At 42.1% G+C, this 27877-nt stretch overlaps 1 protein-coding gene across 5 annotated transcripts in view; it reads right to left on the bottom strand.

Annotated features, from left to right (window-relative positions):
* Nucleotides 1-515: 515 nt before the first annotated feature.
* Ewsr1 (EWS RNA binding protein 1) overlaps nt 516-27877 on the bottom strand; it is a 28236-nt gene continuing 874 nt past the window's right edge. Inside the window, exons 2-17 of one of the 5 annotated variants that reach the window (XM_059275525.1) lie at nt 23796-23832; nt 23612-23663; nt 21335-21458; nt 16153-16339; nt 14092-14259; nt 12209-12420; nt 11050-11230; nt 8313-8350; nt 7746-7778; nt 7274-7392; nt 3224-3353; nt 2115-2237; nt 1586-1748; nt 1251-1348; nt 850-1102; nt 516-724 (exon numbers count right to left, since the gene is read on the bottom strand). In XM_059275525.1, the coding sequence (XP_059131508.1) occupies nt 685-724; nt 850-1102; nt 1251-1348; nt 1586-1748; nt 2115-2237; nt 3224-3353; nt 7274-7392; nt 7746-7778; nt 8313-8350; nt 11050-11230; nt 12209-12420; nt 14092-14259; nt 16153-16339; nt 21335-21458; nt 23612-23663; nt 23796-23832 (1958 nt within the window). In that variant the 3' untranslated portion in view covers nt 516-684. Of the gene's footprint in view, nt 725-849; nt 1103-1250; nt 1349-1585; nt 1749-2114; nt 2238-3223; nt 3354-7273; nt 7393-7745; nt 7779-8312; nt 8351-9125; nt 9503-11049; nt 11231-12208; nt 12421-14091; nt 14260-16152; nt 16340-21334; nt 21459-23611; nt 23664-23795; nt 23833-27877 lie in introns of those variants that run through there. The other 4 variants (XM_059275526.1, XM_059275527.1, XM_059275529.1 and 1 more) reach the window with 4 other exon arrangements.

Genomic DNA, 27877 nt, shown 5'->3' with positions numbered 1-27877 from the left:
AAACCCTGTCTCAAAAAACCAAGACACCATGACAGGAGGTCGGCTGGGTGGAAGAGGGCAGCGAGGAACTAATGACCGGTCTGCACTGCAGAGGACATGGTGGTTGGAATGACTGAAGGCCCCATGGCTGGCTCAGTCTTCCAGAATTTGGGGAGCAAATGACACCAGTAAAGCCTAACACTTTCAGCTCACTCTGGAGGAGCCAGGGGACGAGAACAGGTCTCCAGTGGCTCACCTCTTCTAAGAGCACCCCTAATCCTTGCTCCCACCCAGTAAAGGCTGGAAAGAACTGAACATGAGACCGCAAAACAGAGGCTGAGAAGGGTGACAGTTTATAAACATTTGGAATTTTATTTAAAAAAAAAAAAATCACAACCATGAACATTGTTACAATTAGAGGCCCTCTTGGTTCTCCACAATGATACTGAGCATGCTCACAAGGGGTTCCCATTGTTAAGTCTTAAAATAACCATCTTTAAAAGGAAAAAAAAAAACAAACAAAAAACTCAGCACACTACCATTTAACTTGTTTTAATGTTTCTTCACAAATGGTGAAAATACTAAAGTACAGACAAGGAATAATCATAATGTTGTGGCCAACATTATAAATATGGAATTATAAATTTAAAACATTTTCTGGTTTAAAAAATAAATCTGGTCGTCAATGCAGCTCTGCGGGTCTCTCTAGTAGGGCCGGTCTCTACGTTCCTGACGGTGCTCGCCTCTGCAAGGCAAAGGTACCCATTAGACAGAATGAGGAAGGACACAGAGCCCTGACCGAGCCCCCAGGTGCTCCAGGACTCACTGCAGCAGAGGCTGGGAAGGGGCAGTGCTCTCCCCACCACATACTTATCCATTTTCCCAGGTCCTCCACGTCCGCCTCTTCTTCCTCCCATCTGTTCCATCAATGGTCCAGGAGGCCCCCCAGGACCACCTCGTCTTCCTCCACCAAAGCCACCACGGTCCATGCCACGGCCACCTCGGAAGCCACCTCTGTCTCCACCTCGGCCACCTCTGAACATTCCTCCAGGACCGCCACGGTCCATAAGTCCCCCTCTTCCTCCTCGCATGCCACCAGGACCGCCTCGGCCCCGATCACCACCTAAGGCAGGAAGGAAGAGTGGCAGGTGAGTCAGAGGAGTAGAGGCCGAGGCTCTGAGGACACACTGGTGAATCTGCTAATCCTTCTCCTAGAGCAGACACTACTCAATCACCAGGAAGCTGAGGTGCTCCAGGAAACCTGTACCTACCCGGAGGTGGGAAGGGTGGCGGGAGGAAGCCCTCGGGCTTAGGGGCCTTACACTGGTTGCATTCTGTTCTCCAGGCGAAGTTCTGGTTTCCACAGCCCCTGCACAAAGAAAAATCACCAACAGAACTGAGGGAGGTGGAGGGATTCACACGACATACTATATACAATCATGGAATTCCAGGTACAAAACACTAGGGTCTGAATGAAGTCTCAGGCAGCAATGCACCCCAGAAGCACCAGAGTGCTCAATCCGACCCCTCCCCAAACAGTCCTACCCCAGAGTGGCAATGGGCGACACCACTAGCAGGCTACTAATCTGCAGGGAGAGGTACATACGGATTGGGACACTGCCAGTCTCCAGCTCGGTGCTGGACATTTCCTCCTCCAGAGGGGTTCCCTCGGGAGCCCCGGGGCCCCCTTGGGGGGAAGCCTCCTCTGTCTCCTCCACGGCCTCCCATTCGACCCATGGGTCCTCCAGGACCTCCTGGGCCACCAGGACCTGCAACAATAAAAGAGTCAATCATGACATAAACCTCTTCATGACAACTTTGCTACAGGAAACTCTTCCACAGGCCCAGAGTGCTGCCCATGAATGCTATTCTGTGTAATTTCATGTAACCTCCAACTATGGCATTTCATATCATGAAACTGACACCCAGGCAGAGTTTCCCTGGAGCTGCCATGCCCTCTAACCACTTAGCCCACATTGTACAAACAATGCAATGTTGGCTCATGGTCTAGTAACAATTTTACATACCCTTTCCTATTTTACTGTTCTACTAAGTTTCCCAAGGGCAGCAATTACTGGAAAAAACCAAACCAACACTGTTGAAAGTAACACAAAAGTAGCTAAAACAAAGAATACCTCCACGAAGTGGTGGTGGCATTCCTCTGCCCTCACGAGGTGGCATGCCACCCCTCATGCTGTTCATTGGAGGCTTCTTTCGGGCAAGAGAAACTTTAAGTTTGCTTCCTTGAAAATCCTTTCCTGGAAAAGATAACAGAACACCAGTGACCCTCACATTCCAACTCTTCCCTCTCCAAGCAGCTACTTTCCAACAGATTCCACCTTACCGAACTTGTCCACCCCGCAAAGCATGAACCTGCCCTCTTCTAATCTCTAGGGCCTTTCCTGGCACGACTGGAGATGTATTACGGTTGGTGGGGCTTGCCTAACATATACAAAGGCTTGGGTTCAATCCCCAGCCCTACTGAAGACTGGGCATGGTAGCCAGGAAGCCAATGCCTATAATCTCAACATTTGGAAGTAGAGGGAGGACTGGAGGATCAGGAAGCCCAAAGTCATCAATAGCTACATATGGAGTTCGAGGCCAGCCTAGACTTCATGAGGTCAGAACAAAGGCTGTTAAAGATATTTATTTAAGCAAGGTATGCGGCACACTCCTGTAATTCTAGCATACGGCAGAGGAACTGCCAGGTCTGAAACGTGCTTGCCCACGTAATGAAAACTTTAAAGACCTGAGGCCCAGGGATAAAACCCAGTGCTAGAGCACTTGCCTGGTATGCACCGCCCTAGTCTGTCAGCACTTGGGGTAGCCATGGGCCTTGAAACACTCGAAGGTGCTTTCCCTTCTGTATGGCTCTCTCACGGTGCTAGAAACTGAACCCAGGGTCTGTACATATTAGGTGAATAATTTGCAGCTTGAGCAAGGGAGCTTTGCAGTAAAACACACAATATAGGGATATCCTGACCCAGGGCCAATGGCTGTGTCCTTTAACAGTAGAAGAGGAACAGGGCGAACAACTTTTTTCTAGAGTGGATCATATTGTTTCAGCTCTCAAATTCCTTTTTCCTCCCATACTGTGGTCCAGAAAAGGTTAAGTACATGCCTTCTGTTTCTAGACTCGTGAATGGTGTTTTAATGGTATCCAGTATAGCACATACTCTCTCAGAATGATTGTCTCTCACGCAACTGTTCTAAGCAGAATTCAGTGACAGAGAGCACATCCTACCATCAAACCACTCCACGGCAGCCTTGGCAGTTGGTGGGTCTTCATAGGACACTGTGGCGTCACCTTTAGGCTTTCCTGTCTCCTTATCCAGGTAGATGTGGATCATGGGTTGCCCAGTTCTCTTGTTCATCTATTGATAAAACAGTAATTAGGATGTGACTATAACATTTGAGCTTAAACAAGTTCCCAGTAGTTCGTAAGTGCCCCCCACTGTCAAAAGGCAGTTCCGCAGAGTGTGGTGCTCCACACTTTTAATCCCAGTGCTCAGGAGGCAGAGGCAGATCTATTTCTAGGCCAGCCAAGACCAACACAGTGAGACCCAAAGAAAAGTAAGACTTATTCAACTTCTATTAAATATTAATACTACATATTAACTCTACACCTCAGGGTATCAGAATCATGAGTGATTTAATTCTTCAGCACTTACAACAAATAGGTATTTAGGTAAGCTCTACATCTCAGGTGTGTTCAGTACAGAACCAAGAGCAAGCAGCATGCGTCCTACTCCTGGCCCAACCATCCTGATCTTGGTTCCTGTGTAGTAATCACACATTACGTACCCAAAGAGACACCTAAGCCAATCCAGGATTTGGCTTCACAGGACATGTAACTATTATAAAGAAAATCACTGCCAGGGCCAAGGATGCAGCTCACTGAAGAGTTTGATCCCTAGCTCTCTAAAAACAGAAAGAAAAAACTCTTCCTTAATGACAACCATGAGACTGTGAATATACTACATGAACTTTTGACTTCCTCTAGGGTTGGAAAGATGACTTGTTCTTCAGCTAAGTACTACATGTGATCGGTCTGAATTCAGAAATCACACTGTACAACAGGCACATGAATAACACCCAATCTATATAGGCTTAGGCATACAGGGAGGCAGAGGCAGGAGGATCTGAGTTCAAGGCCAGCCTGGTCTATAAAGTGAGTTCCTGGACAGCCAGAGCCACACAGTGAAATTCTGTCTAAAAAAAACCAAAATAAATAAATGGGGAGGGAAGAAAAAATAAAAAATCAAGTCAAATGGTCACATACATAAAATAATAATAATGCGGTTAGGCTTAGTGGCAAGCATTTTCATCTTACTGAGCCATCTTTGATGCTTAGTCTTAAGACTTAAAATGTGTGTGTGTGTGTGTGTGTGTGTGTGTGTGTGTGTGTGTCTGTGTCTGTGTGTGTGTGTGCGCGCGTGCCTTCAGAGGCCAGCAGAGGGTATCAGATCCCCAAATAGAGTCACGGTTGTGGTTCATCTGAAAGAACATTAAGTGTTCTTCTTTACTTAGCCATCTTTGCAGCCCTATTATACTGGTGCAACCTGGATATAGGTGCTAATGCCTGTTCTGGAACTTGCTTCAAAGACCAGGTTGGTCTCAGAGATCCACCTCCTTCTGCCTCCAGACTGCTGGGATTAGAAGTGTATGCCACCACACTTGGCTAATAGTCAACACCTCAAACATAAAATGTAGGCACAGAAATTTGGGTTTTCACTTTTGCCCAGAGTGGGTAGGACAATGGAAAATCCTTACAGCATATGGTGAATGTGTACACATGCACAGACAGGTAGAGAAGAATCTTATAGATCATTTGGTATTCTTGCAAAGGACCCATGTTCAGTTTATAGCACCGAGGCCAGACTTTGCAACTGCCTGTAGCTCCAGTTCCATGACAGATCTGACAACCCCTTCTGGCCTCTTTGGAGGCAGCTACATGCATGCAATGCAGTGACATACATTCAGAGATACATGCATATAGCTTAGTTACAGATGGAGTTCAAACTTGTACTGCAGAGTGGACAACTGTGCAAAGAGGTCTGACCAGACACCTGCCACATGGACGAATCCCCAGATCCCATATAGGGGAAGGAGAGACCTGACACTCACAAGTTGACCTCTGACCTCCTGAGACATTCTATGGTTGTGTATGTATCCTCCCACAATTACACAAACATATGGATCTTTTTAAAATTATTTATTTATTTATTATGTATATAGTATTCTGCTTGCATGTATGCCTGCACACTAGAAGAAGGCTCCAGATCTCATTACAGATGGTTGTGAGCCACCATGTGGTTGCTGGGAATTGAACTCAGGACCTCTGGAAGAGCAGTCAGTGCTCTTAACCTCTGAGCCATCCCTCCAGCCCCAGCATATGGATCTTAAAGTAACCGTAAAGAAAGAAAAAGCAGAAGAACCTGACTTCCTGGCTACGGAGACTCAGAACAAAGTTGTAGGACAAATTGACCAAGTTTACCAATCAGCTTGTACCAAGTAACCAAACAGCTGCACATGGACAAACCTTTCAATAAGACATCACAACAGGCCTGTAAACAGGAACAAGGAAAAGAAGCCAACAAAAACAGATCTGATAGCTAACAACATTCGAACCAAGGACTTCTAGTCCAGCTAGGTGTGGTAGCAATGTGCCTTTAATCCTAGCTATGGGGAGACACAGGCAAGATAATCAGCCCGGTCTACATGGCCATCTCTAGAGACCCTGTCTTAAAACTTCTAGCCCCCAAAGGAATACAAATACATGAACAAGATATAGGCTGGAAGAAGGTACTTCCAACAAACAAGGATTAGCATGCAATCTAGAGCACTGGCTGCTCTTTTAGAGTGGTGGATTCAATTCCCAGCACACGGCAGCTCACAACTGTCTGTAACTCCAGTCCCAGGGATATAACACCTTCCTCTTACTTCTGAGAGTACCAGACACGTGCACACGCACGTGCACACACAGACAAAACACTCATACACATAAGATAATAAGTCAATCTTTTTGCTGTTGCTGTTTTGAGACAGGGTCTATGTAGATCAGGCTGGTTTTGAACTCATAGAACTCTGCCTGATTCTGCCTCCAGAGAGCTGGGATTAAAGATATGTCACCATGGCCAGGTGATGGCGGCCCATGCCTTTAATTCTAGCATTCAGGAGGCAGAGGCAGAAGGATCTCTGTGAGTTCAAGGCCAGCCTAGTCTACAGAGTGAATTCCAAGATAGCCAGAGATGTTTCACTGGGAGACCCTGTTTTTTGTGCGTGCGTGCGCGCATGTGCGTGTGTGTCTGTCTCTGACCATATTTGCCCTATTCACTCAGAATTTGGCCACTTAGTAAGATGTGAAAAAAAATATTACTAAAAATATATCATTTAAGATGAAAATAAAATTCAGTCTAAGGATGATTTCAATTGTATTATGTCAAGTAATTAGAGAATACTAAATTGGGTGTGGTGGTGCACACCTTTAATCTAAGCACTAGGAAGGCAGAAGCATGTGGATCTCTGGGAGTTCCGGCCAGCTGGAGCTTCACAATGAGACTCTACCTTAAACAAAAGCAAAAAACAAAACTCATGAAGATCTCTCTCTCTCTCTTTAAAAATTCAAGACTGAGTTTGTCTATGTATAGCAGGCTGGCCTCGAACTCAGACATCCTGGCAAACGTTCAATCTTATGTTGGGAAATAAATCTATAAATGTTTAAATGCCTCTACACATTACACAATTTATTTCTTGTGTTTGTGTATGCATCTGAACCATTAACTGATAATTTGAAAATATGTCTCCAAATTATGAACTATTCAGGGAATACTAAGAAAAACCTACCTTTTCTTTTTTCTCAACAGAAAAAGACAAAAAACCCAGCAGACTTAGTAATAGCTAGTTTTGTCATCTACAAAAACTAGCTAAGATTGGTGTGGCAGTGTAAACCTGGCATTTGGGAAGGTGGAGGCAGAAGGATTAGGCCATCTTGGAATACATGAAATCTTGTCTCAAAATCCACAGAAATCCAGCTAACAGGAGGGGAAGCTACTTATCTTGGTAGCCCTAAGGCCCTTGTGTATTATGCCAGCTAGGCCAGTGCTCCATCACTGGGCTATAGCTCCTAGCCCAAAGACAGAGTCTTTGCACCACACAGTGTTTTAAGACGACAACCACAAGACAACGACAAGAGTCAGAGAGCTTCATAAACAATCCTTAGCATGGTTTTAGTACTTCAAATGTGTCTTGTGGGCTCAATTTCTGCTGGATCACCTGATCACTATCCACTCACCTTGACAACCCCACACTGCTTAAAGAAGTCTGCCAGATCATCCAGAGTCACATTGTCATTTAAACCTTGCACATAAATTGCACTGTTGTCAGAGTCTTCATCAGGATCTATAGGAAGGCCTTCCAGAGAAAATAAGATAAACAGAATTACTGCTCTGTATTAATAGTGGCTTCTTTCTTTTGGAGATAGGCTGCCCTCAAACTCCTAATCCTCTTCTTTCAACCTCCCAGGCATGTCCCATCAGGATCTAATAATAGGGGCTTCTTAACCAATTGGACATTATTATCAAACAAAGGCAAGAGAACTACCAATTATAAGGACATTAAGTTGGAAATTTTTGGTTACTTTAAGACAACTGTAAAGGAAGTCCCAAGCTGTCTTTGCCAAGACAAGTCTGCTAGGCTGCTGAACTCTTGCTTTTATGGCATTTACTCAAAACCGCACAAGGTAAAGTTCAAAAATTTAAAGTTACCTAGATCAAGATCTGGTCCTTCATCCATGGGTCCTGCCAACCAGGAAAGATCATACAAGATATTATCAGTGCAAGCCTTGCAAGCTACACATCTTACAAACACACACAGCTATCTACTACACCACCATTTGATGGGGGACTCATTAATTCAAAATGACCCGCACTGTTAAAATGGAGCAGTGCCCCTTTAGCGTTTGTGAAGTTTGCTAGGGTTTTCTTTTTCCTTTGCTCGTTTGTTTCTAAACCATTAACCAAATACACTCTTAATGCTTTATGCGCCAAATTAGTGTTAAATTAAATTCAAAACCTTTCCTCCACATAAACCAAATTAAAACTGTACTCTCCCCCATATTATAGAAGCAGGTGCTCAATATTTCAAGTTACCCTTTGTTTTGTAACCATAGGTTAACCTTATTACCCCTAAGACAATGCCGGCAGTACCCATTAGTCTCTTTTGTATAGATCATTTTTAAACCACTTATGAAACTAGTAAAAATTATAGTTTTCTAAAAACTGACTGTATTTTTTTTTTTAAAACACTATCCATGGTAATACTCAAAAACTTACCACCAGGCTTATTGAAGCCACCTCGCTCTCCAGCGCTGCTGGGGGGATAAACGAAGAAATGAAGGCCTTTCCCTTTAAAAGCCAGTACCGCTCTGAGCCTTGCGGGGGCTCGTGGGGAAGAAGGGCACTGGCTAAACACATCTCCAAACAATGCATCTCTCTCATCTTGTCACTATGCCTTTCTTCAGGGCAGCTTGCTCAAATTTCCTTAATATACAACCTTGCTTGTCTGATTGGATACACCAGTGTGGCTGGTTTCTTTCATGTCAGGGGCTGGTATTAATAGTGCAATACTTGGCAAATTAAGGAAGGAAAAAAAACCCCTAGACCCAAACACCCACCCCATCAGCTGAAACACCAGGGAGCGTGGTGTAGAAATGTGAAGGCAGAGACAATTGCTGTGATAAACCTTTCCAAGTTCATAAAGGTGCACCCTCAACCTCTCCCAAGAGAGCTCCAAATGAGGCACTAGGCTTCCTAACAAGTAACAGTATATTAATAGAGCAGGAGACAACCACATTAAATGTCTACAACACACATCAGAGGACGCATCCAGCCAATCTTCAGCATAAAGCCATACAGTCCAGGGCCCTAATGGATTTAACAGTTACTGTGAAAGGAGAATTTACAACAAATACCAAGGCTCAGCGGACTGGGGGTGCAACTTTATAGACATACCAGTTAAGAAGACTATGGCAATACACACACTATAATACAGAGGGGAGAGGGAATATGAGTTGTAGCTTTTTTTGGGGGGGGCAGTATTTTCTAGGATTAAATAAAGGTAGCTCCCCAGGGGGGGAAGACCTGACATTTTCTTAACCAGTATTGCACCTTTAATACCTAAAATACAATTTCAAGCTGTTGCATGCAGCTTTGCTTCTTTTTTAAAAGTACACACCATAAAATGTTCTCTCTCTTTTAACACAAAGTTTACACTTTAATGTTACACAATTCTAGAGTATTATACCTCCTCTGGTTCATTACCAAACAACAAGTATGCAGTTACCAAAGTTACAGAAGGATTCCATTTATACAATGAATACATTTTGTTTTAAATATTCTATGTATATTTTTCCTCTCCATATGGACACCGTGTCTAGTCCCACTTTTCATTATGCTGCCGGCTGAGTACTGAGTACGGGTACTTTTTAAGTATTGAAGTGTATACAAGGCTCTCACTTTGTAACCTGTAGCATATAAATGCGACAAAGCATGTTAAAAAGTTTCCACGTTTAACAGCCAATGAAAATATCAAAATACTGAGGCAATGAAAAAGGGCATGTTAACAACATTGAGCGCCTTACCTGGAGCAGACACTGAAAACCATCACCACACCACAATAAAAAAGGGGAAAGGGAACTGCCCCGTGTCCTGTCCCCACAGGATCCAACAGACTGTTTCACAGTCTGTTAAAAACCTATGGGGTAGGCCATGGTCTCTTCTATGGCTCCAGGAGAGACTTCTCATCCACAAAGATGGGCCCCTCTAATAGCAGTCTAACAAAGTCGTAGAGTCATTACTTCTGGAGTATTAAGATGAATAAACTTCAAACTGCTTTTGCAATTGAAAAATACTAAGAATTCTAAGTGATTTGAGACGTGATGATAGTAATTTCAAGTGTCGATGTCTATTTTAAAACATCCATAAAGACGTGAAACCTTTATAATGGAATAATATTCTCCAAATCAGAAAACCAATTTTTACTTTTCAAATTATTCATAAAAATTTGCATGTTATGACTTTTTTCCAATAAAGATTTCACAGAAGAGTTTATTAAAGTTATGCAGAATAAACAAAACATTAGCTATCTTTCAGTACCATAGAAATTTGCTAGTATGTGAATAGGTCAACCTAATCGTTTAAGTTTGTTTCTATAAAAAAGAATTGCTAGCTTTTCTTTGAACAGTTGCCCCAATCAAATTTATACTCACTACAACATTCTGCATAACTTTTTTACTAGTTCATATAGGGACAGAACACACACATAACTAAATCTGGATTATGTTAACCACCAACATCATATCTCACCTTCATCAAAGTATAGACACCAGAAAGGGATAAGGGATAGAGAGAGGGAGGGAGGGAGGGAAGGGGAGGCAGAGGCAGTAGGGTCACGTTACTGATCTAAACAGTTTTCTAAACCAGATCGTGCCATCAATCACAATGGTCAAACCAATTTAGACTTTTAAAATCTCCAATAGGGAGTGATGTTATACTCATACACATTACTCTGTAAAAAAGTTATTAGATTGTTCTGTGCTCCAACTCAGGCCATGGTTTAAGGGTTACAGGGCCAGTCTTCATCATGTTCAACAATTCTGGGTACAAACACTGGAAACAGCTGCATCCTTTTTCTGCAGTACATACACCAGGTATTTTAAGACAACCGTTCAGAGTTCATTAGTTAAAACCTAGGGTTGTTAGAAGGTTGTGTGTGTTCCATCCCAAATCTATTACCCAAAGAGGCTCTCACCTCTGAACACCATGAAGGGGACTGAAAGCTCTAGTTTCAAAGCCATTCTTTGCTCACCCCAACCCAACAAAGGTTACTGGCAGGGAAAAAAAGCAAACTGCCACTTAAATAACATTTCCATGTTTTAGTAGATAGCTTGACCTCAACAGATTGTCCATGGAAATGTGGAATAAATTTCTTATGTCTTTCAGTCCCTTCTTCCCATTGAAAATCCTATGGATGAAGCAAAATTAGGTAAAAGGAGAAAAGGTTTGCTCTTACCCCATTCCACCGCGTCCTCCTCCCCGCCCACCTCTGCTCATGCCTCCACGATCAAATCCCCCTCTTCCCCTGCCCCGGTTATCAGGGCCACTCATGCTCCGGTTCTCTCCTGGTCCGGAAAATCCTCCAGACTCCTGCCCATAAACACCCATGCTACTGGGGTGGTCCTGTCGGAATGAACCTGAGGAAAGAGTCACATCTGTAAGCCACGACCACATTTACACCACTGCCTGACATCCTTTCTCTTGGAATCATGAACCTCTCAACTGGAAGCAACTGCGTATGTACTATACTACCAGAAAGTTCCCTTAAAGAACTATTAGTTCATCAAGGCTAACAGCCTTGTACAGCAAAGCTGTAATAAACTACTTCCAAAAGGAAAAGGTGCCCTGAAAAGAATACATCCATGGTTCGTGTGTCCAGGATGTCTCCAAAAGCAGTTTCTCTACACTACCTTCCAGAAGCAAAAGCAGAGCCAGGTTTTCTAGGGCTAAGGGCTGAGTTACAACAAGGAGCCTTAATCATTCTAGTCAAAAAAAGCACACAGATGAAATAATAAAAAGAATAGACAGGGTTACACAGAGAAACCCTGTCCCACAAAACAAAACAAAAACCAAAAAAGAGCAATAATTGAGGCAGAACTTAAACAGTAAATGAAGATACTTCTGGAGTTTTAGTTACTTCTCAAAATGTAAGTGTAAGCACTGGGGCTCCATGGTAGAACTTATGTTAAGATCTAGGCTCAACTCTCAGCAGAAAGTAAAATCAGTTCCACCCCTAATCATCTCCCAAAGTCTTAACAATCCCTCCAAACTACAGTATTCTGAAAGGACTCAGCCTCTCTGCTTTATTTATGGATTCACACAAAATCAAAAGCACACAGTTTTGATTTGGCTATCAAAAACCATAGTAGCCATTTACAGCTACCCTCCCACTTTTAATGATTTAGGGCAGGTCCTAAAGAATGCCAGCCCTACTCAATGCAGAGTGCCCGCCCTCTTGACTGAATCCCTACTGGGGCATTCAGACTATTATCCAGGATGTTATGCCTCACACTCCAGGAGTGTGACTCTAGAAGCAAACAGTGGTAACAAGCACTCCCCATTTTCAGAAACTCCAAGCACAAACACTCATACTTGGTTTTCTCTTAGCAACTCACTCTGCTGCCCGTAGCTGCTGCTCTGTTGGCTATATTGACTTGGAGCCTGGCTGTAGGATCCAGTCTGAGGGGGGTAACTAGTGGGAGGCTGCTGCCCATAGCTGCTTTGTTGACCATAGCTACTCTGTTGTCCATAGCTGCTCGGCTGTCCATAGGTGTTCTGCTGAGAGTAACTGCTCTGATCATAACTAGTAGGCTGTGAGGAGGAGTAGCTGAAAGAAAAAAACACAAGTTCTCAGTAAGGGGCGGAGGGAAGCACCTTATTTCTCCCACGACTCTGAATACAAGACATTCATGGATATCCTAACAGTTCCTTTCTTTTGTCTTTCATTGAGATGGGCCTTACTATATGTAGCCCAGGCTGTTCTTCCACCTGCACACAACTGAGTGCTGGATTACAGGGATGTCTCACTGTATCTGGCCAAGGCAACATTTTTGTATTTATAATAACAAAGCTTTAAGTGGAAGAGAGAAAATTAAAACAACCCATGTGTACACTGAGCTGCAGTTTAGAGCTCGCATTTTAAACAATGTTTGTTTTCAACCATATTTAAGGCAAATCCAGGAGTTCAGATGGGCAGAATATGTACATGTGCACTTAAGAGATGACTAATGCGGTGAAAAAGGACATTGAGCATAAGGACAGAGTCAAGTGAGGTGTTCAGTTCCAGTGCCTCCCTTTCTTTTTGCAGCACCAAGGCTCCAAACTAGAGCCTCACACACTAGCCAAGTGTCCTACTTCAGTCGTCTAATAAGGTGAGTGATGACTTTAATTTTCTGAGGCATGGCTGCTTGGTAATACAGTGTGAACATGTGTTGTCTCTGTATGCCACACCCAAAATGCCAGTTTTTCCTTCAGATTCAAAATTGCTTTGCTATAGTTTTAACCTTTCATACATCCTTAGAAACCTAAGAATAAAGACAAGACTAGTAAGAAACCTTAGGTTGTTGTATAAAAGGTACTAGGTCTCTCTATGAAACTACCCAGGAGGTAATCTATCTACATACACTACTAAAAATAAAACTTAGCTGGGCGGTGGTGGCGCACGCCTTTAATCCCAGCACTCGGGAGGCAGAGGCAGGCGGATCTCTGTGAGTTCGAGGCCAGCCTGATCTACAAAGTGAGTTCCAGGAAAAGGTGCAAAACTACACAGAGAAACCCTGTCTCGAAAAAAAGAAAAACCAAAAAGATTCTCAATGAACCATAAATATGTGCAACTAAACTAAGTATTTGTCACACCTCTCTACAGCTGTTAAAACCCAACAGTCTTGTGCACCAATACAACTTGCCAGAGCAACTGTTCAACACAACAGGGATGGGCCTGCTCTCCAAGAGCTATAAACCCTACTGTCTTCTGTTCCTAGTTGTATGCAATGCGTTAACCTATGAAACAGATAATCAGGAACTAGTTTAGCAAATTAAACTAACCTTTAAAGACACAACTCTGTCAATTCACCTGATGTTTACTTCAAATGAAACATAGGCCAGAGAACTTGCAGTTTTCCTTAATTTTAAAGAAACCAAACTGGGACATTGTAGCTACGATGGTTATTCTGAGACAGTATATGAAGGACAACAGAGCTTGAGCTGGAGTAGTCCAGAGTTAAGAGTACCTGCCTAGCAATGAACAACCCCGGATTCCCTCCCCAGCACTGCAATGGGTGGTAGGAAGGGAAGTCTTGTACCGACTTTACCCATGGTGACTATTTGAGAAGACAGTTTCTAATGGTTCTGTGAAGATAATGTCTGACTATTAACTGTATATGCGGTCAAGGGTTATTAACAAACAAATCTTACCCAAGGAAGCCAATGCTAGCTGGTCAACAACCTGAAAAGAAATCTCTCTCTTATATTACTCACTGGCCACAAAGGAGAGACTGACCTGGTAGGAGGATAGGATGGAGGTGCGGTGACTGGCTGCATGGGGTAGCTCCCAGGTACCTGGGGATAACTGTAGTTACTCTGTCCATATCCTAGGCTGGGCTGGTTATAACCCCCTGTGCTAGATTGAGGTTGACTAGTCTCAGCAGGCTTGTTACCATCCTGTGGTCTAAAAGGAGAAATAAAATAGTAAGACTTAGTTTCAACAACCCCAAGCCCCTAGTTAAGAACCCCACAGTTCTGTGAGCAATATGAAACGTTAAGATCAAGCTTGAAAATAAAGAAAATAAACCCAGGATCGGTCCATCAGCATTTGCTGGAAGAGAACACTAAGGGAAGTTAACAGTGTACTTCATTTGTTCTGTATTAGCAGCGACTAAGGGCTTTCATTGTTGTTTTATCGCCAACATGAGTAAGTGATGGGGGGGGGGGGGGAGAAGACACTTTTCTTTTTTAAAGTGAACTTCTGAAGACAGGAAATTTGAACAACAATGTAAACTGAAGTTTAATTTGTAAGGTCACAGCATCATATACATTTTCACTATCTGTGGGTTTATGCTACTCATTTACTAGAAACAGACTAGAAAAGACATTTCCTAACTTAGCCTGCTGTAAATTAACTTAACCTTGCCACACCAGTCTCCACAGGACAGGGGTGTGGATGTACCTCCCAACCCATGCTCAGACCGACTAACTCAGGAACTCCCCAATTCCTCATGGCCCCAACAGTTTACACCAAGGCTACAGTAGCATAGTTGAGTTAGGGCTATCTCAAACAAAGCACCAATCAGCAGGTGGCCCAGAGAAGATGCAGAAGTACTGGTTTCTTCACTGAGATGAAATGGGTTATAAAGTTATAAACTACCTCTTTCCAGTGAGAAAGGATAACCACTGTTGATCAAGAGACAGCTAGCTATTTTTAAGGGTGGTCAGCTCAGAAAACTAAGCTTGGGGGTGGGGCACAAAACAATGACTTATCAAAACCTAATTGATACACAAAATACCCTCCTGCTGTGGCTTGGATATATCACTGCATGAGAGCTTCATGTGACTTTGCACATGCCATAAAATTTTGCAACACCTAAGTCAACTGCAACGGGGCCTTCTAGGAACCAGCCAGTTAAATATAACTACTATACAGGCTGTCTATGGGATATTAACTACAAGTGGCTCTGATTACTCACTGTGCATTTTAGAAGTAATTTTCACGAGTGTTTGCCAGAGCTAATTTCTTACCTCTACAGCAGATAAAAAGTCTAGGTTACAAGTTGATCTCTTGTTTATTCCCTAAAAAGTCTTCATTGAAATCAGAATTCAGTGTTCCTTCAAGTCTGTATGCAGAAGCCACCTAAGTGCATTGTCTAAAGCAAAGACCTGAAATCTTCTGTTAAGTAATAATATATACCACTTATCTACCAACCAGCCATGGAGTATGAACTTTATTGGACTTTTACTATATACCACATAGCTGGGTACCCAGTTATGAATTTATTTGTCTATGACTTGTAAACCACTACATCATATAGAGGAAATCATGTCAACTGCTTCACTGAGGTAGTAATTCTTTCAGGTTGTGGAAATATCCTTTACCAATAATTGGGTCATATACTACTACTTCTTCACTGACGTGTAACCCACCCACCGTGTACTACTGCATTTTTTCCTAAAGGAAAGCAGTTACCAATTTACAGGGTCAATAAACCCAAGTAAGTACCAAAAGTAGAATTCTACTGGTAGTTAAACAATGTGGGAAAACACACACTCAATTTTCTTGTGTTTAGAAAAGCAGAACAGTCTCCTCCTTCCCCCAAAGTAGGTTCTGAAACCAGGCAAATGACATTCCTTGTTTTTGGTCCTCAGATGGCACCATTTCTTCACCAGAATACCTGTATGCTGTGCTCCTGCACCCTGGTTGCTGTAAACAGCAGTGTGAACAGTCAAAACCTAGTATATAAAGGGCCATCAAAGGGAACTAAGTCATGGATAGTCTAAGTGTACACAGTTACTCTTTCCTTCACATCCAAAGCTGACGCATCAGAGGACTAGGCAACTGGGGCCTTACCTTGTAGGTGCGGTGGCTGCTGGCTGCTGGCCATAGGCTGGGTAGGCAGGCTGGGTGCCATATGCAGACTGAGCTGCATAGGAGGCCTGGGTTGTGGTGACTGTAGCGGTGGTGGTGTCATAAGCACCAGTGCCATATCCTTGGACAGGCTGGCTGTATGCCTGGGGGGCAGTTGGAGTGGTATAACCTACAACAAAGGAGAATTGGATTAGACTCCAGGTCCTCTTCGTCAGAGCACTGCCTTGGCATTTATTACCAAAACAACTTGGAAACTGCCCACTTTAAAGCATCACAAAATTGAATCCCTATAAATGTCCTTGCAGAAGAGTAGCAACAAAGAGTGTTTAAATTATTTACATTTTTAAAAAATAAAGTGTGTACACATGAGAGCTCACCATGGCACATGTGTGGAAGCACAGGACTAGTTTTGGGAGTTGGTTCTCTCCTTCCACTACATGGATTCTGGTCATTAGGTTTGGCGCCAAGTGCCCTTATCTGCTGAGCCATCTCACTGACTCCAAAGTTTTAAAGTCTTAAGCACTGTCTGTAGTAACTCATTCATGCATGCAAGCATGTGTGGGGGTGTCAGATCCCCTGGAACTGGAGCTACATGCAGTTGTGAGCTGCCAGGTGGGTGCTGAGAATTGAACCCTGGTCCTCTCAAAGCGCAGCCAGTGCTCTTAACTGCTGAGCCATCTCTCCAGTCCGATATTATATTATATTATCTGTTTTCAAACTTATCTATAAGAGAGGTGAAGTGTGCATTTTGTTGTTCTGACACGAAGTCTCACACAGCCTAGGCTGGTCTTCTGCTACTTAGGTAGCAAAAGATATCTTTCTTCTGATCCCCTCACCTCAAGTCTCCAGCCTTGGGATCACAGGCACATCATACCTGGTTAAATGGTGCTGGGGAACACAGGGCTCCATGAATGTGTACCAACTAAGCTACATTTCCTACCTCAAGACAGAATATTCTATAAAAAAAAACTGTTGCCATGGAAAACAGGCTTCTTTCTGCCCCCACATAAATTGACTGGACAGGAGAGAGTGCTATTTTTTTTTTCCTGATTATAGACCCATCTTGCTAGCGGATTTCCTGAGCAAGTTTCTCAATTAATTAGAAATAAACAGACAACCCCCCCTCAAAACAGGAAATAAAATGTCCCAGAACGGGAGGTAAAGGGCAAATGACATAGCACTTAAAAATAGCCACGAAATAGTCATCAGGTACTGGTTAAGCACTAAAATCTGCCGTTACATGAGCTCAAAGCACACAACCTTTCCTGGTACTGAATCTTTGTCTTCCTTCCTCATAATCAACAGGCTCAAGTAAATGATGCACTCTAAAAAAGCTTAGCCCAGATGCCAGGATTCACATCTAAATTCTTACTAAAGTTAAAAATGATTTCTGACTGTGAGTGCATGCCTGTAATCCCAACATTCCAGGATCACAAATACCAAACCAGCCTGGGCTATATAGCAGGAGAACCTTGCTTAAAAAAAGAAAAGAAAAGAAACACAAAAACCAAAAAGGAGCTTTAGCATTTAAAACAAATCTTGAGCTAAGACTACTTAGTTTACATTTAGGATTAGCCAAGTGAGTATTCAAAATCAAAAAAACCCAAAAACAAAAGCAAACAAAACACCAAAAACTGAGACAGTCTCATTAAACTGCCCAGGCTTGCTTACTGTAATGCCTTGTTTTATAACTTAACTGCCAGATTTCTGATGTTTACAGTGTTCTGCCTGCATGTGTCCCTGCAGGCCAGAAGAGGGCACCAGATCTCATTACGGGTGGTTGTGAGCCTCTATGTTGGTGCTGGGAATTGAACCCAGGTCCTGTAGAAGAGCAGTCAGTGCTCTTTACTGCTGAGCCATCTCTAGAGCCCACTTTTGTTTCTTTGAAGCAGGGTCTCACTATGTAGCCCAGGCTGGCCTTGAACTCAGACAGGAGCCAGCCTCTGCCTCCCAAGTACTGGGATTAAAGGCCTGTGGTACCAAACCTGGCTCAACTTCTTTTTGAATCTAAAGTATCACTTTTTGTAGCACATAATCCTTTCTTCTCAAACATTCAAAAGAAACTCTAAAATTATATACAAAGACATTAGTTTCCTGTCTAAACTGGTAAAAACCAGTAAAAATATACTTCACAAAAGAGCCCTAAACACTTTTGAGTTGGCATGTTGTTCATCTGAAATGGGATTTTGTTTTGTTTTATAGTAATAGAACCAGAGTTTCACATACATGCTAGGGAAATATTCTACCACTGAGCCCTACGCTGTGGGGTAATTAATCTTTTTGTACACTGTGAATATGTGTCACCGTTTTACCTTGCCTGTTTAGGCACCCTCTGATTGGTTTAATTTTAATAAAGAGCCAAATGGCCAATAGCTAGGCAAGAGAGAATAGGTAGGACTTGTGGGAAGAAATAGGAACTCTGGGAAGAACGGTACCGAGCAGAGCTAACGAGTTATGTGGCAGAATGTAGACTAATATAAACGAGTTAATTTAAGTTGTGGGTTTTTTTTTTTTTTTTGGTTTTTCGAGACAGGGTTTCTCTGTGTAGCTTTGCGCCTTTCCTGGAACTCACTTGGTAGCCCAGGCTGGCCTCGAACTCACAGAGATCCGCCTGGCTCTGCCTCCCAGTGCTGGGATTCAAGGCGTGCGCCACCACCGCCCAGCTAATTTAAGTTTTAAGAGCTAGTTGGGAACAAGCCTACGCTAAGGCCAAGCTTTTATAATTAATAAGAAGTTTTTGTGTCATTGGGGAGCTGGCGGTTCAAAGAAAATCCAACTACGGCTCTATGTATTTAAAAGTTCTTTGCAAAGTTTTAAAGTTAACCATATACAGCATTCATCTAAACAACAGAAGTCCATCTATCCAATTATTCTTTTATAAAACTTCTCCCTACATGGCAAGACTTATAAGATTCATAGAAGTTCAACAAAAACAGTAACTTATGTCTCAGAACTGCAGTAAGAGGCTGCATAGTAGCAATATAATAGTAAGGTACTGGGTTAATAAGTAATCTTTTAATTAATCCATAGTACCCACATAAGCACCCAAGCAAAATGAACAAAAATCAACAAAACAGGGGCTGGAGAGATGGCTCAGAGGTTAAGAGCACTGACTGCTCTTCCAGAGGTCCTGAGTTCAGTTCCCAGCAACCACATGGTGGCTCACAGCCATCTGTAATGAGATTTGGTGCCCTCTTCTGACCTGTAGTCTACATGCTGTATACATAATAAATAAATAAATAAATCTTTAAAAAAAAAAAAAAAAATCAACAAAACAAGAGACTAACAGCACATCTATGTGATTTCTTCAAGGAAAAAGGTGGTAAGAAACATTGTACAAAGAAAATTTGTTTACAGTCAACAGTAAAAATCACAGCTTAAGAATTGTTTGAATCATGTTAAGTGAGATGCAGCTGTTATCTGTACCTTTCTTCTGGAGCTTCATTTAGGATCCTAGAAGAGACTAGTGTATTTCTATACATTCTCTGTGATAATTATCCACTGACTTTTATGTGTAAAGGCATCATGGGATTCAGAATAATGTGCCTGGATCCAGCTTCCTACTCATTGGCTCTTACTTAAGCCGTAAGGGTTAATTTTGGTTCTTTATAGCCTAAAAGCAGTGAGCAGGTATGTGAGGTATGAGAGGTAAGTTAGAATCACTTAGTATACACAAACTCCTCATTACCATGCAACATAGTCTGGCTCACCAAAGTCATCGTTTTCTGCTTACAGTGTTCTATACTTTCTGGGCTCACAATCAGGACTAGACTTTCTATTCTGCTTAAAAACCACTTTGTCATGACTTTGTTAAATGGATTAAGGATAGAAAAGGCTAAATCGAAATTAGATGTTTTCAAATCTATAGTTTTAGTTTCAGTTCTCCCCACACCTGCACAGTTAGACAAACACTTCCATCCAAAGACAGTAATTAAGATAGGTTAGCAAATTCTTCCCACGAAATCCATGTCAATGAAATAAATGCCAAGTATTTTTTTCTATAATATAATTTGGAGTTCAGATAGTTGGAAGGTAGTCTTTACATCTCCAACTTAGATCACACAGCATCCTATAGCAAAAAATGGTCACATTTTTCACATATTCCATATTTGTATTCTTAGACCAGCTTTCCTTTTAGTATCCTGGAATGCTATTTTATGTTTAAAACACACTATGTCTTAAAAAAAAATTTGTAACACTTAAAACAGAAAATGGATTAAAATAATTTATAACACTTAAACAGAAAATAAAATGTGCCTGTGCTATGCAACAGACAAACATGTACATGCAGGGTGGCAGTCTGTCCCCTTAAATAAATCTAATCATGCAATCTAGCTTTCAGGGAGCAAGGAAAAATCAGTTGGTGTAATACCTTTGGGAAAGTAAATAACAAAGGGTTGACAAAAGTCAAATTCAATGGTAAAACCTTCCCCCAATTATACAAGGACATGGATCTGCAAATGGCACCTGAAGCAGCTTTTTTCATTAGCACCTTGTGTGTGATGTTAGAAAGTCTGGGGTTTAAACAAATGAAAACACCTAAGGGTTAACATTACAGGGTTAGACAAGATGGAAAGCATTTCCCATGCAAGAATGAGCAGGATGATCAAACCTGTACTGGTCCCTTCTACTGTGGAAAGCACAAAACAAAAAGTAGAGGGTACACTATCAGATGAAGCAAACAGATGTGAAAACCAATTTTTTTTTTTTTTTGAGACAGGGTTTCTCTGTGTATTAGTCCTGGCTGTCCTGGAATTTCCTCTGTAGACCAGGCTGGCCTTGAACTCACAGAGATCCTCCTGCCTCTGCCTCCCAAGTGCTGGGATTAAAGGCATGCACCACCACGCCCAGCAAACCATTCAAATTTTTAAGCAGCTCAGTTTAAGCTCATTCTTAGCATGAGCACAATCTTTTACATTAGTCCCATTTTGTTGTATATCATACACAATGTATAAAAGTTTAGTTTCTTTTGGACCTTATTCCGCCCACACTCTATTGGATAGCCCTCAAGGAGAATTTAAGGACAAGGGAAAAAAATACTTCCTAGAATAAAAGATCCCCAGATGTCAACAGACGAACCAGAATATACACCTAAAAGAACAGGCCTTTCAGCAAATCCCCTCAATACTATCACCAAGTCTCTTCTCTTGAAGGTCGGCCTTACCAGTGGGAGGCTGTCCATAAGAAGTCGCATATGCAGTCTGCCCGTAGGTGGCAGTGGTCTGAGCCTGGGTATAGCTGACATCAGTAGGCTGTCCATAGGTTCCATAGCTTTGTTGCCCATATGCCTGCTCCAAAGAAATGCATGCAGTAGCTTCATAAGAGAATCTTGTACTTTAGCAAAATAACAAACTGATTTATTAGTTCATAAACTGGAGAATCAAGTAGAAAATACTGCTTTCCAGTTTAAAAAAGAAATTATAAAAATAAGATGAATCAGCCGGGCGGTGGTGGCGCACGCCTTTAATCCCAGCACTCGGGAGGCAGAGCCAGGCAGATCTCTGTGAGTTCAAGGCCAGCCTGGGCTACCAAGTGAGTTCCAGGAAAGGCGCAAAGCTACACAGAGAAGCCCTGTCTCCAAAAACAAAACAAAACAAAACAAAACAAAAAAAGACGAATCATCTTAAAAATTATGACTGTTCAGAGGCAGGCAAGTTTGAGGCCAGTTAGGTCTACAAACCAAGTTCTAGGACAGCCAGGGTTGTTACAAAGAAACCCTGCCTTGAAAAAAAAACAAAAATAGATAGATAGATAGATAGATAGATAGATAGATAGATAGATAGATAGATAGATGAATAAATGCTTATACAAGCTCATTCACGTTTTGGTAAACCTAGAAACAAAAAAGTTCTTAAAAAATAATTAAACAAAGTCTCAGTTAACCTAGCTTAGCAAAATGCTCTCAAGAGCAATATGGGCACAGTCATCTAACTGACAGCACAAAATGAACATCGAGAAAGACAATGAAGATTCAGACAGCATCTTGTCAGATTTAAGAACCAGATTTTCAACACGATACAAAAATAAACACTATTAACTCCTATTTCAAGAAAGTGAACCAGAACAGTTTCATGTTCTTATGATTATTAGTATATCAAGATTACTGTTTTTAACTTGGACATCAATAATACTTAAAATTGGATAAGAAATGAGTTGTTTTTTCAGATATCAACATGTTTGTATAGACTTATTTGCAAGACCAATTAAATGTGAAACATGGTTTCCAAATATTCCTGTGGCAGTCAATATCAACGTCTTGGCATAATCAATCCAGAATTGGAGGTTTTTTTTTTTTGAGACAGTCTTACTGTGTAGTTCTGGCCTGGAACTTGCTATATAAGCCAAGCTGGCCTCAAATTCAGAGAGCCACCTGCTCCTGCTTCCCCGTGTTAGGATTAAAGGTTTGTGCTATCATGCCCAGCTGAGGTAATTCTTGACTAATATACACAATATATACGTTCTAGAATCTGTTAGCCTTGGCTTTTTGAAATAGTGGCTGGAGCCAGTATATCAAACATTCTACCAATGAAACAGACTCAACTCCTGGTTGACCACCACCCCATATTTCTGCAGTGCTGGTACACAATCTACCACTGAACCCCAGCTCCAGTTTTTTAAGTATTTAATTACTTTATTTGACTAGTGGAAGGGCGCATATGTACGTACCATCATGGTATACAAGTGGTGGTCAGAGAACAACTTAGGAGTTGGTTTTCTCCCTCGTATGTGGGACTTGTAGGGCCAAACTCAGGTTATTGGGCTGGGTGGCAAGCACTTTTTCCCTAAGAAGCTACTTCTCTTGCCCGTGGCCTATGTTTTTACACAGACTTACAAACTGGCAAAAGCTGAGGAACAGTAATTTTTAAATTACTCCACTAGTCAATGTGCAACCACTAGCAAGTAACGTAATAGCTATACAGTATTATTTTCTCATCGGCAAAGGTCCTAATATGATCATCCTTGGAAGAATTGCAATGATGACTAAATTAATTTATGCATAATAAAATATGTAGAAAGACCAAGACTACAGTGAGATACTTTGAGCTAGAAAATTAAAAAAAAAAAACACCCCATTTCCAATTTTAAAATGGTTTCATTTACAACAAACCCTCATTGTAAAAATTAAAATTATCAAGTTTTTAAAGATTAGTCAATACTACTACTAGTTACTTGTATATAATTTTTAAAAAGATCTGCTAGCTATTGTTTTAGTGGCGAACTGAAACATCTTTTTTTGTTGTCTTTTTTTGAGACAGGGTTTCTCTGTGTAGCCCTGGCTGTCCCTAAACTCACTCTGTAGACCAGGCTGGCCTCGAACTCATGAGATCCACCTGCCTCTGCCTCCCAAATGCTAGGATTAAAAGCATGCGCCACCACAGCCTGGCTAAACTGAAACACTTTTACTGAAAATATAACCACACATCCTTGTCTTTGGGATTACCTGGGTGGTCTGTGCATATCCTTGAGTTGGCTGGGCGGTGTAAGCACTGTAGCTGCAAAAAGAATTAAACATGAGAATTGAATACAGAATATTCCAATTGTGAATTATCCTTTACAATTACAAAAGGCCTCATACTCTAAAACATTAACTGTGGACAAAGTATTGTTGCAGAAAGCTGACTTACCCCTGCTGGGCTGCAGCTTGGCTGTAGGTACTGTAATCTAGAAGAAACAAGAAAACAAAATTATTAGCACAGACAAGGAAGGGGAAAGAGGCAGAACTGAGGCAACAAGAATAATTCTTTTAAACTGTTTAGAGTGGACCTATATGCAGACACAAGTCACAGTTAGCACATCTCATCTCTCAACACCAAACCAATTAAAAGCCAGTTAAATGCAAGAAGTCTGAATATGGTGCTAACTAATGAGGTCAAGATCAGTTGAGTTGGCAGGGAAACCTCGCATATCCTGCATATTCCCACGATCATAAACTCATCTCAACCATCAGCTGTCAATTCAAACACATGATCATTATCTTAAGGCTAATAGAAACCAAGACCACAAAACAGCACCAACTCTACAATCATATAAAAAGGAACAATGCAAAAGTATTAAAATGTTTTCCCCAACTTTCTGTTTTTTGAGACAAGGTTTCTCTGTGTAGTCCTAGCTGTCCTGGAACTCTGTAGACTATGGCGGCCTCAAGCTCAGGGATTCATCTCTGAGTAAAGGCATGCAGCACCATGCCTAGCATTTTTGTGTTTTTGAGATAGGGTCTCCCTATATAATCTCAAACTCAGCGATCCACCTGCCTCTGTCTCCCCAGTGCTGGGATTACAGGAGTGAACTACTATGTCCAGCTTCTATCAGTCTTTATCATTTAGTAAGACCAACCACAATTCCCTGTAACAGTAACAGTGAAATAGAATGACAAAAAAACACAACAGTTATTAAATCTAAGAAGAGCCTACTGTTAGAGCTATCTTCAGAGTAACACAAAAGCTAGAAACCCCAGGGAAGCCAAGTCAAAGGATGGGAGGGAGTACATCAGTGGTCAGAACACATGCACATTCCCAAGACTATAACCTGGCATATGTGGATGCCCTGGGTTCCAACTCCAGCAGCATGCACAAACTGAAGCCAGGTTAACAGAACCCTAAAAAACTGGCAAAGATGATAAAGCACTTAATAGGCCCAGGGAAAAAATTATTCTAGGTTCATTATTGCCATTTCCTAAAACTTAAAATGACTTCAACTTAAAAAAAAAAGCCACAAATTTTCTCCTCTGTAAATAAGTCCAGCTATCATTTTCTTTCTCATATGAAATTTATACTATATCAAAGGAATTAGCCTGGTTAGTTGGCACATATCTTTCATCCCAGTGGCATTCAAGAAGCAGGGGCAGGTGGGTTTGTGAGTTTTAGGCCAGCCTAGTCTACACAGTGCATTCCAGGACAGCTAGGGCTGTGAAAGACCTTGTCTCAAAAACAAACAAAAAGGGACTAAATCCAGTCTATGCAGGTATCAAGTAATGAAAATAAATGCCTAAATTTTCAAAGCACCACTGAATTAAAGCTAGATAATTTGGGGGCTTTTTTTTTTTTTAAAGGCAAAGCAATTTTTTTTGTTTTTCAATACAGGATTTCTCTGTGTAACAGTTCTGGCTGTTCTGGAACCTGCTTTGTAGACCAGGTTGGTCTCGAACTCAGATCTGCCTCCATCTGCCTTCTGAATGCTGGGATTAAAGGCTTGTGCCACTACCGCCCAGTGAGCAATTATTTTTTTAAATAATTCTAATTATTTCCCCTCTACAAGAACACATCTTCTTTGGTGTTCAAAGACAGTACTGCCATTAAGACAGAACAAAAGAGTCCTTTCTTTTCCAATCAGAAAGCAGTCAGTCTCTAACCCCAAAGCAACAGTTGACATCTTTCTTCACGAAGGGGATCTAACCCACTCCACACAATCCAAAGCCTGCTTCACAATATCCTGAACTCATCTCTTAAAAGTGGACTGTCTTTCTACCTTTTTACACCTCATGTGACTACTTTCCTCCCTCTAGACCCTTAATTTCAGAGCCCCATTATCAATATCATCAGTAAACTGTCCCAAAGATACCTACAACAAAAAAATAAATGTTCAACCAAAATCCTGAAGCATTTTCAATGTTACCTTTTTTTTGAGACAGGGTCTCACTATGTAGCTCCAGCTGTCCTGGAACACACTATGTAGACCAGGCTGGCCTCAAACTTTGCCTGCCTCTCCTCCCCAAGTTCTAGGATTAAACTATGACTAGCTACTTGTCACATTCTTTATATGAAATAAAAAATGTAAATCACTTCCATGTAGCATTTGTAAAATACACCAACAAAGCATCTAAATCCTTATACTGCAACCTTCATTTTGTTGAAGTTTCTGTGTAAAAAATGGTTTTCAACTCCCTGGCATTCAGCTCAATGTTTACAAAAGACTTACACAAGAGCAGTTATGTAAAATTGGCAAAGCTGATACAGAACAGCTAACCACCTCAGATCAGCATGAAACTGGTGGATTTGGTGGGTTAAGGGAAGCAACCACCCCCCAACTCATGTTTATCTACCTAATACAGCACACAAGCCTCCTACTGTATCAAACATGACACTGAAACGATGGCCAGATAATTTAACAACTGAAAAACTATGCCCAAATGTACATAAAGAAGCAGGCAAAGGGGCTATGATGGGTGGGGAGGGCTCAAGAATGTTGGTAATGTTTTACTTCTTGTTCTGATAGTTATTTGGGTACTGTAATTCTGCTTTACTGGACATACTCTGTAGGCACTATTCTATAAGATACAGATGGGGTGTGTGTGTGGGGGGGGAACACTATTCCCTAAGACAGAGGCTTACTCAGGGCAGTCACTAGCCAAGCTGTAGAGATTTGGAGGTTTAGACTACATAATGTATTAAATAAAGCCAGGAGGGTAAATTTCTTTCTTTTTTTTCGAGACAGGGTTTCTCTGTGTAGCTTTGCGCCTTTCCTGGGACTCACTTGGTAGCCCAGGCTGGCCTCGAACTCACAGAGATCCGCCTGGCTCTGCCTCCCAAGTGCTGGGATTAAAGGCGTGTGCCACCACCGCCCGGCGGGAGGGTAAATTTCTTAGGACCAAAAAGCTTTGAGGACTGAAGCGCTCAAGATAACTGCCCCCCACCCCCCACCCCAACAGGCTTTCTCTGTGTAGTCCTGGCTATCCTGGAATTCACTGTGTAAGACCAGGCTGGCCTTGAACAAGAGATACGGCTGCCTCTGCTGGGACTAAAGGCGTGAGCCATCACCACCTGGCGTCAAGAAAAACTTTGAAAAAGTCTAGCTAAACTATATTTTTCAGGAAAGGACACTAAGTCCTACATAAGGTTCCCTCAGCAGGGACAGGACTGTGCGTATAGCAGAGCATGCTTTTAACTCGAATATGGTTCATGGTGGTTACCAGCAAATAGGATTTGAAGAAAGGTGACTAAAAAGTGGCAATGATCTATCAAGCAAAAATCTGCAATTGCCTTCTTGGGTTTTACCGGGTAAGGGTAGAAGACCCACGGAAGAAACCATTTCCCACCAGGATGTACCGGGCTGTAGGTTCTCAATCTTTCTCTTAGCCTGGGATCAAAAGCCAGCATTTACCTGTTTACTGCCTACATCTTTGGCGTCGCCAAACTGTGATGCTCGAAGCTTTTCCAAGCACTAATCAAAGCCCCAGAGCTCTTTCTCTCTTCCCCCTCGATTTCTCCTACTGCCTCCAAGGCCGCATCAGCCCCCCAAATTCCTCCAGAGGCCAAAAAAAAAAAAAAAAAAAAAAAAAAAAAAAAAAAAAAAAAAAAAGCGCCACCGTGCCAGTTAACTGTGCACCAAACTGCTGGTGAAGGCTAGGCTACACTCATTGGAGGACAACAACATCCATCACATTGTAGAGTTCCCACCGCCGACTTTCAAAGTTGGCTACCGGTCTCCTTTCCCTGGCCTCCACAGCGCCAAGAAACGAGCCTGCTAGCTATTAATGGGCAGGTCTACAGAAACGTGCGGGGTGAGGCTTTCTGTTTCTCCCGGGTCAAAAAGGCCCGACATTTCTGGTTAGGATTCTGCTCTCCGGATCCAGACGGGCCTTGTTACACAACCGATCCCCGCGCCGTTTGCCGAGAAAAGGACCCCGGGAAGCCACTGCTTGTTGGGTAGGGAAGGCGGCGGAGTCACCACATGATAAAATCGAAGCCTCCGAGCGGGGAGAACGCGGACC

The sequence above is a fragment of the Peromyscus eremicus genome, chromosome 10, assembly GCF_949786415.1.
Source record: "Peromyscus eremicus chromosome 10, PerEre_H2_v1, whole genome shotgun sequence".
Lineage (NCBI taxonomy): Eukaryota > Metazoa > Chordata > Mammalia > Rodentia > Cricetidae > Peromyscus > Peromyscus eremicus.
Note: the sequence above shows the minus strand (reverse complement) of the source record. Positions and strands in the feature narration are given on the sequence as shown.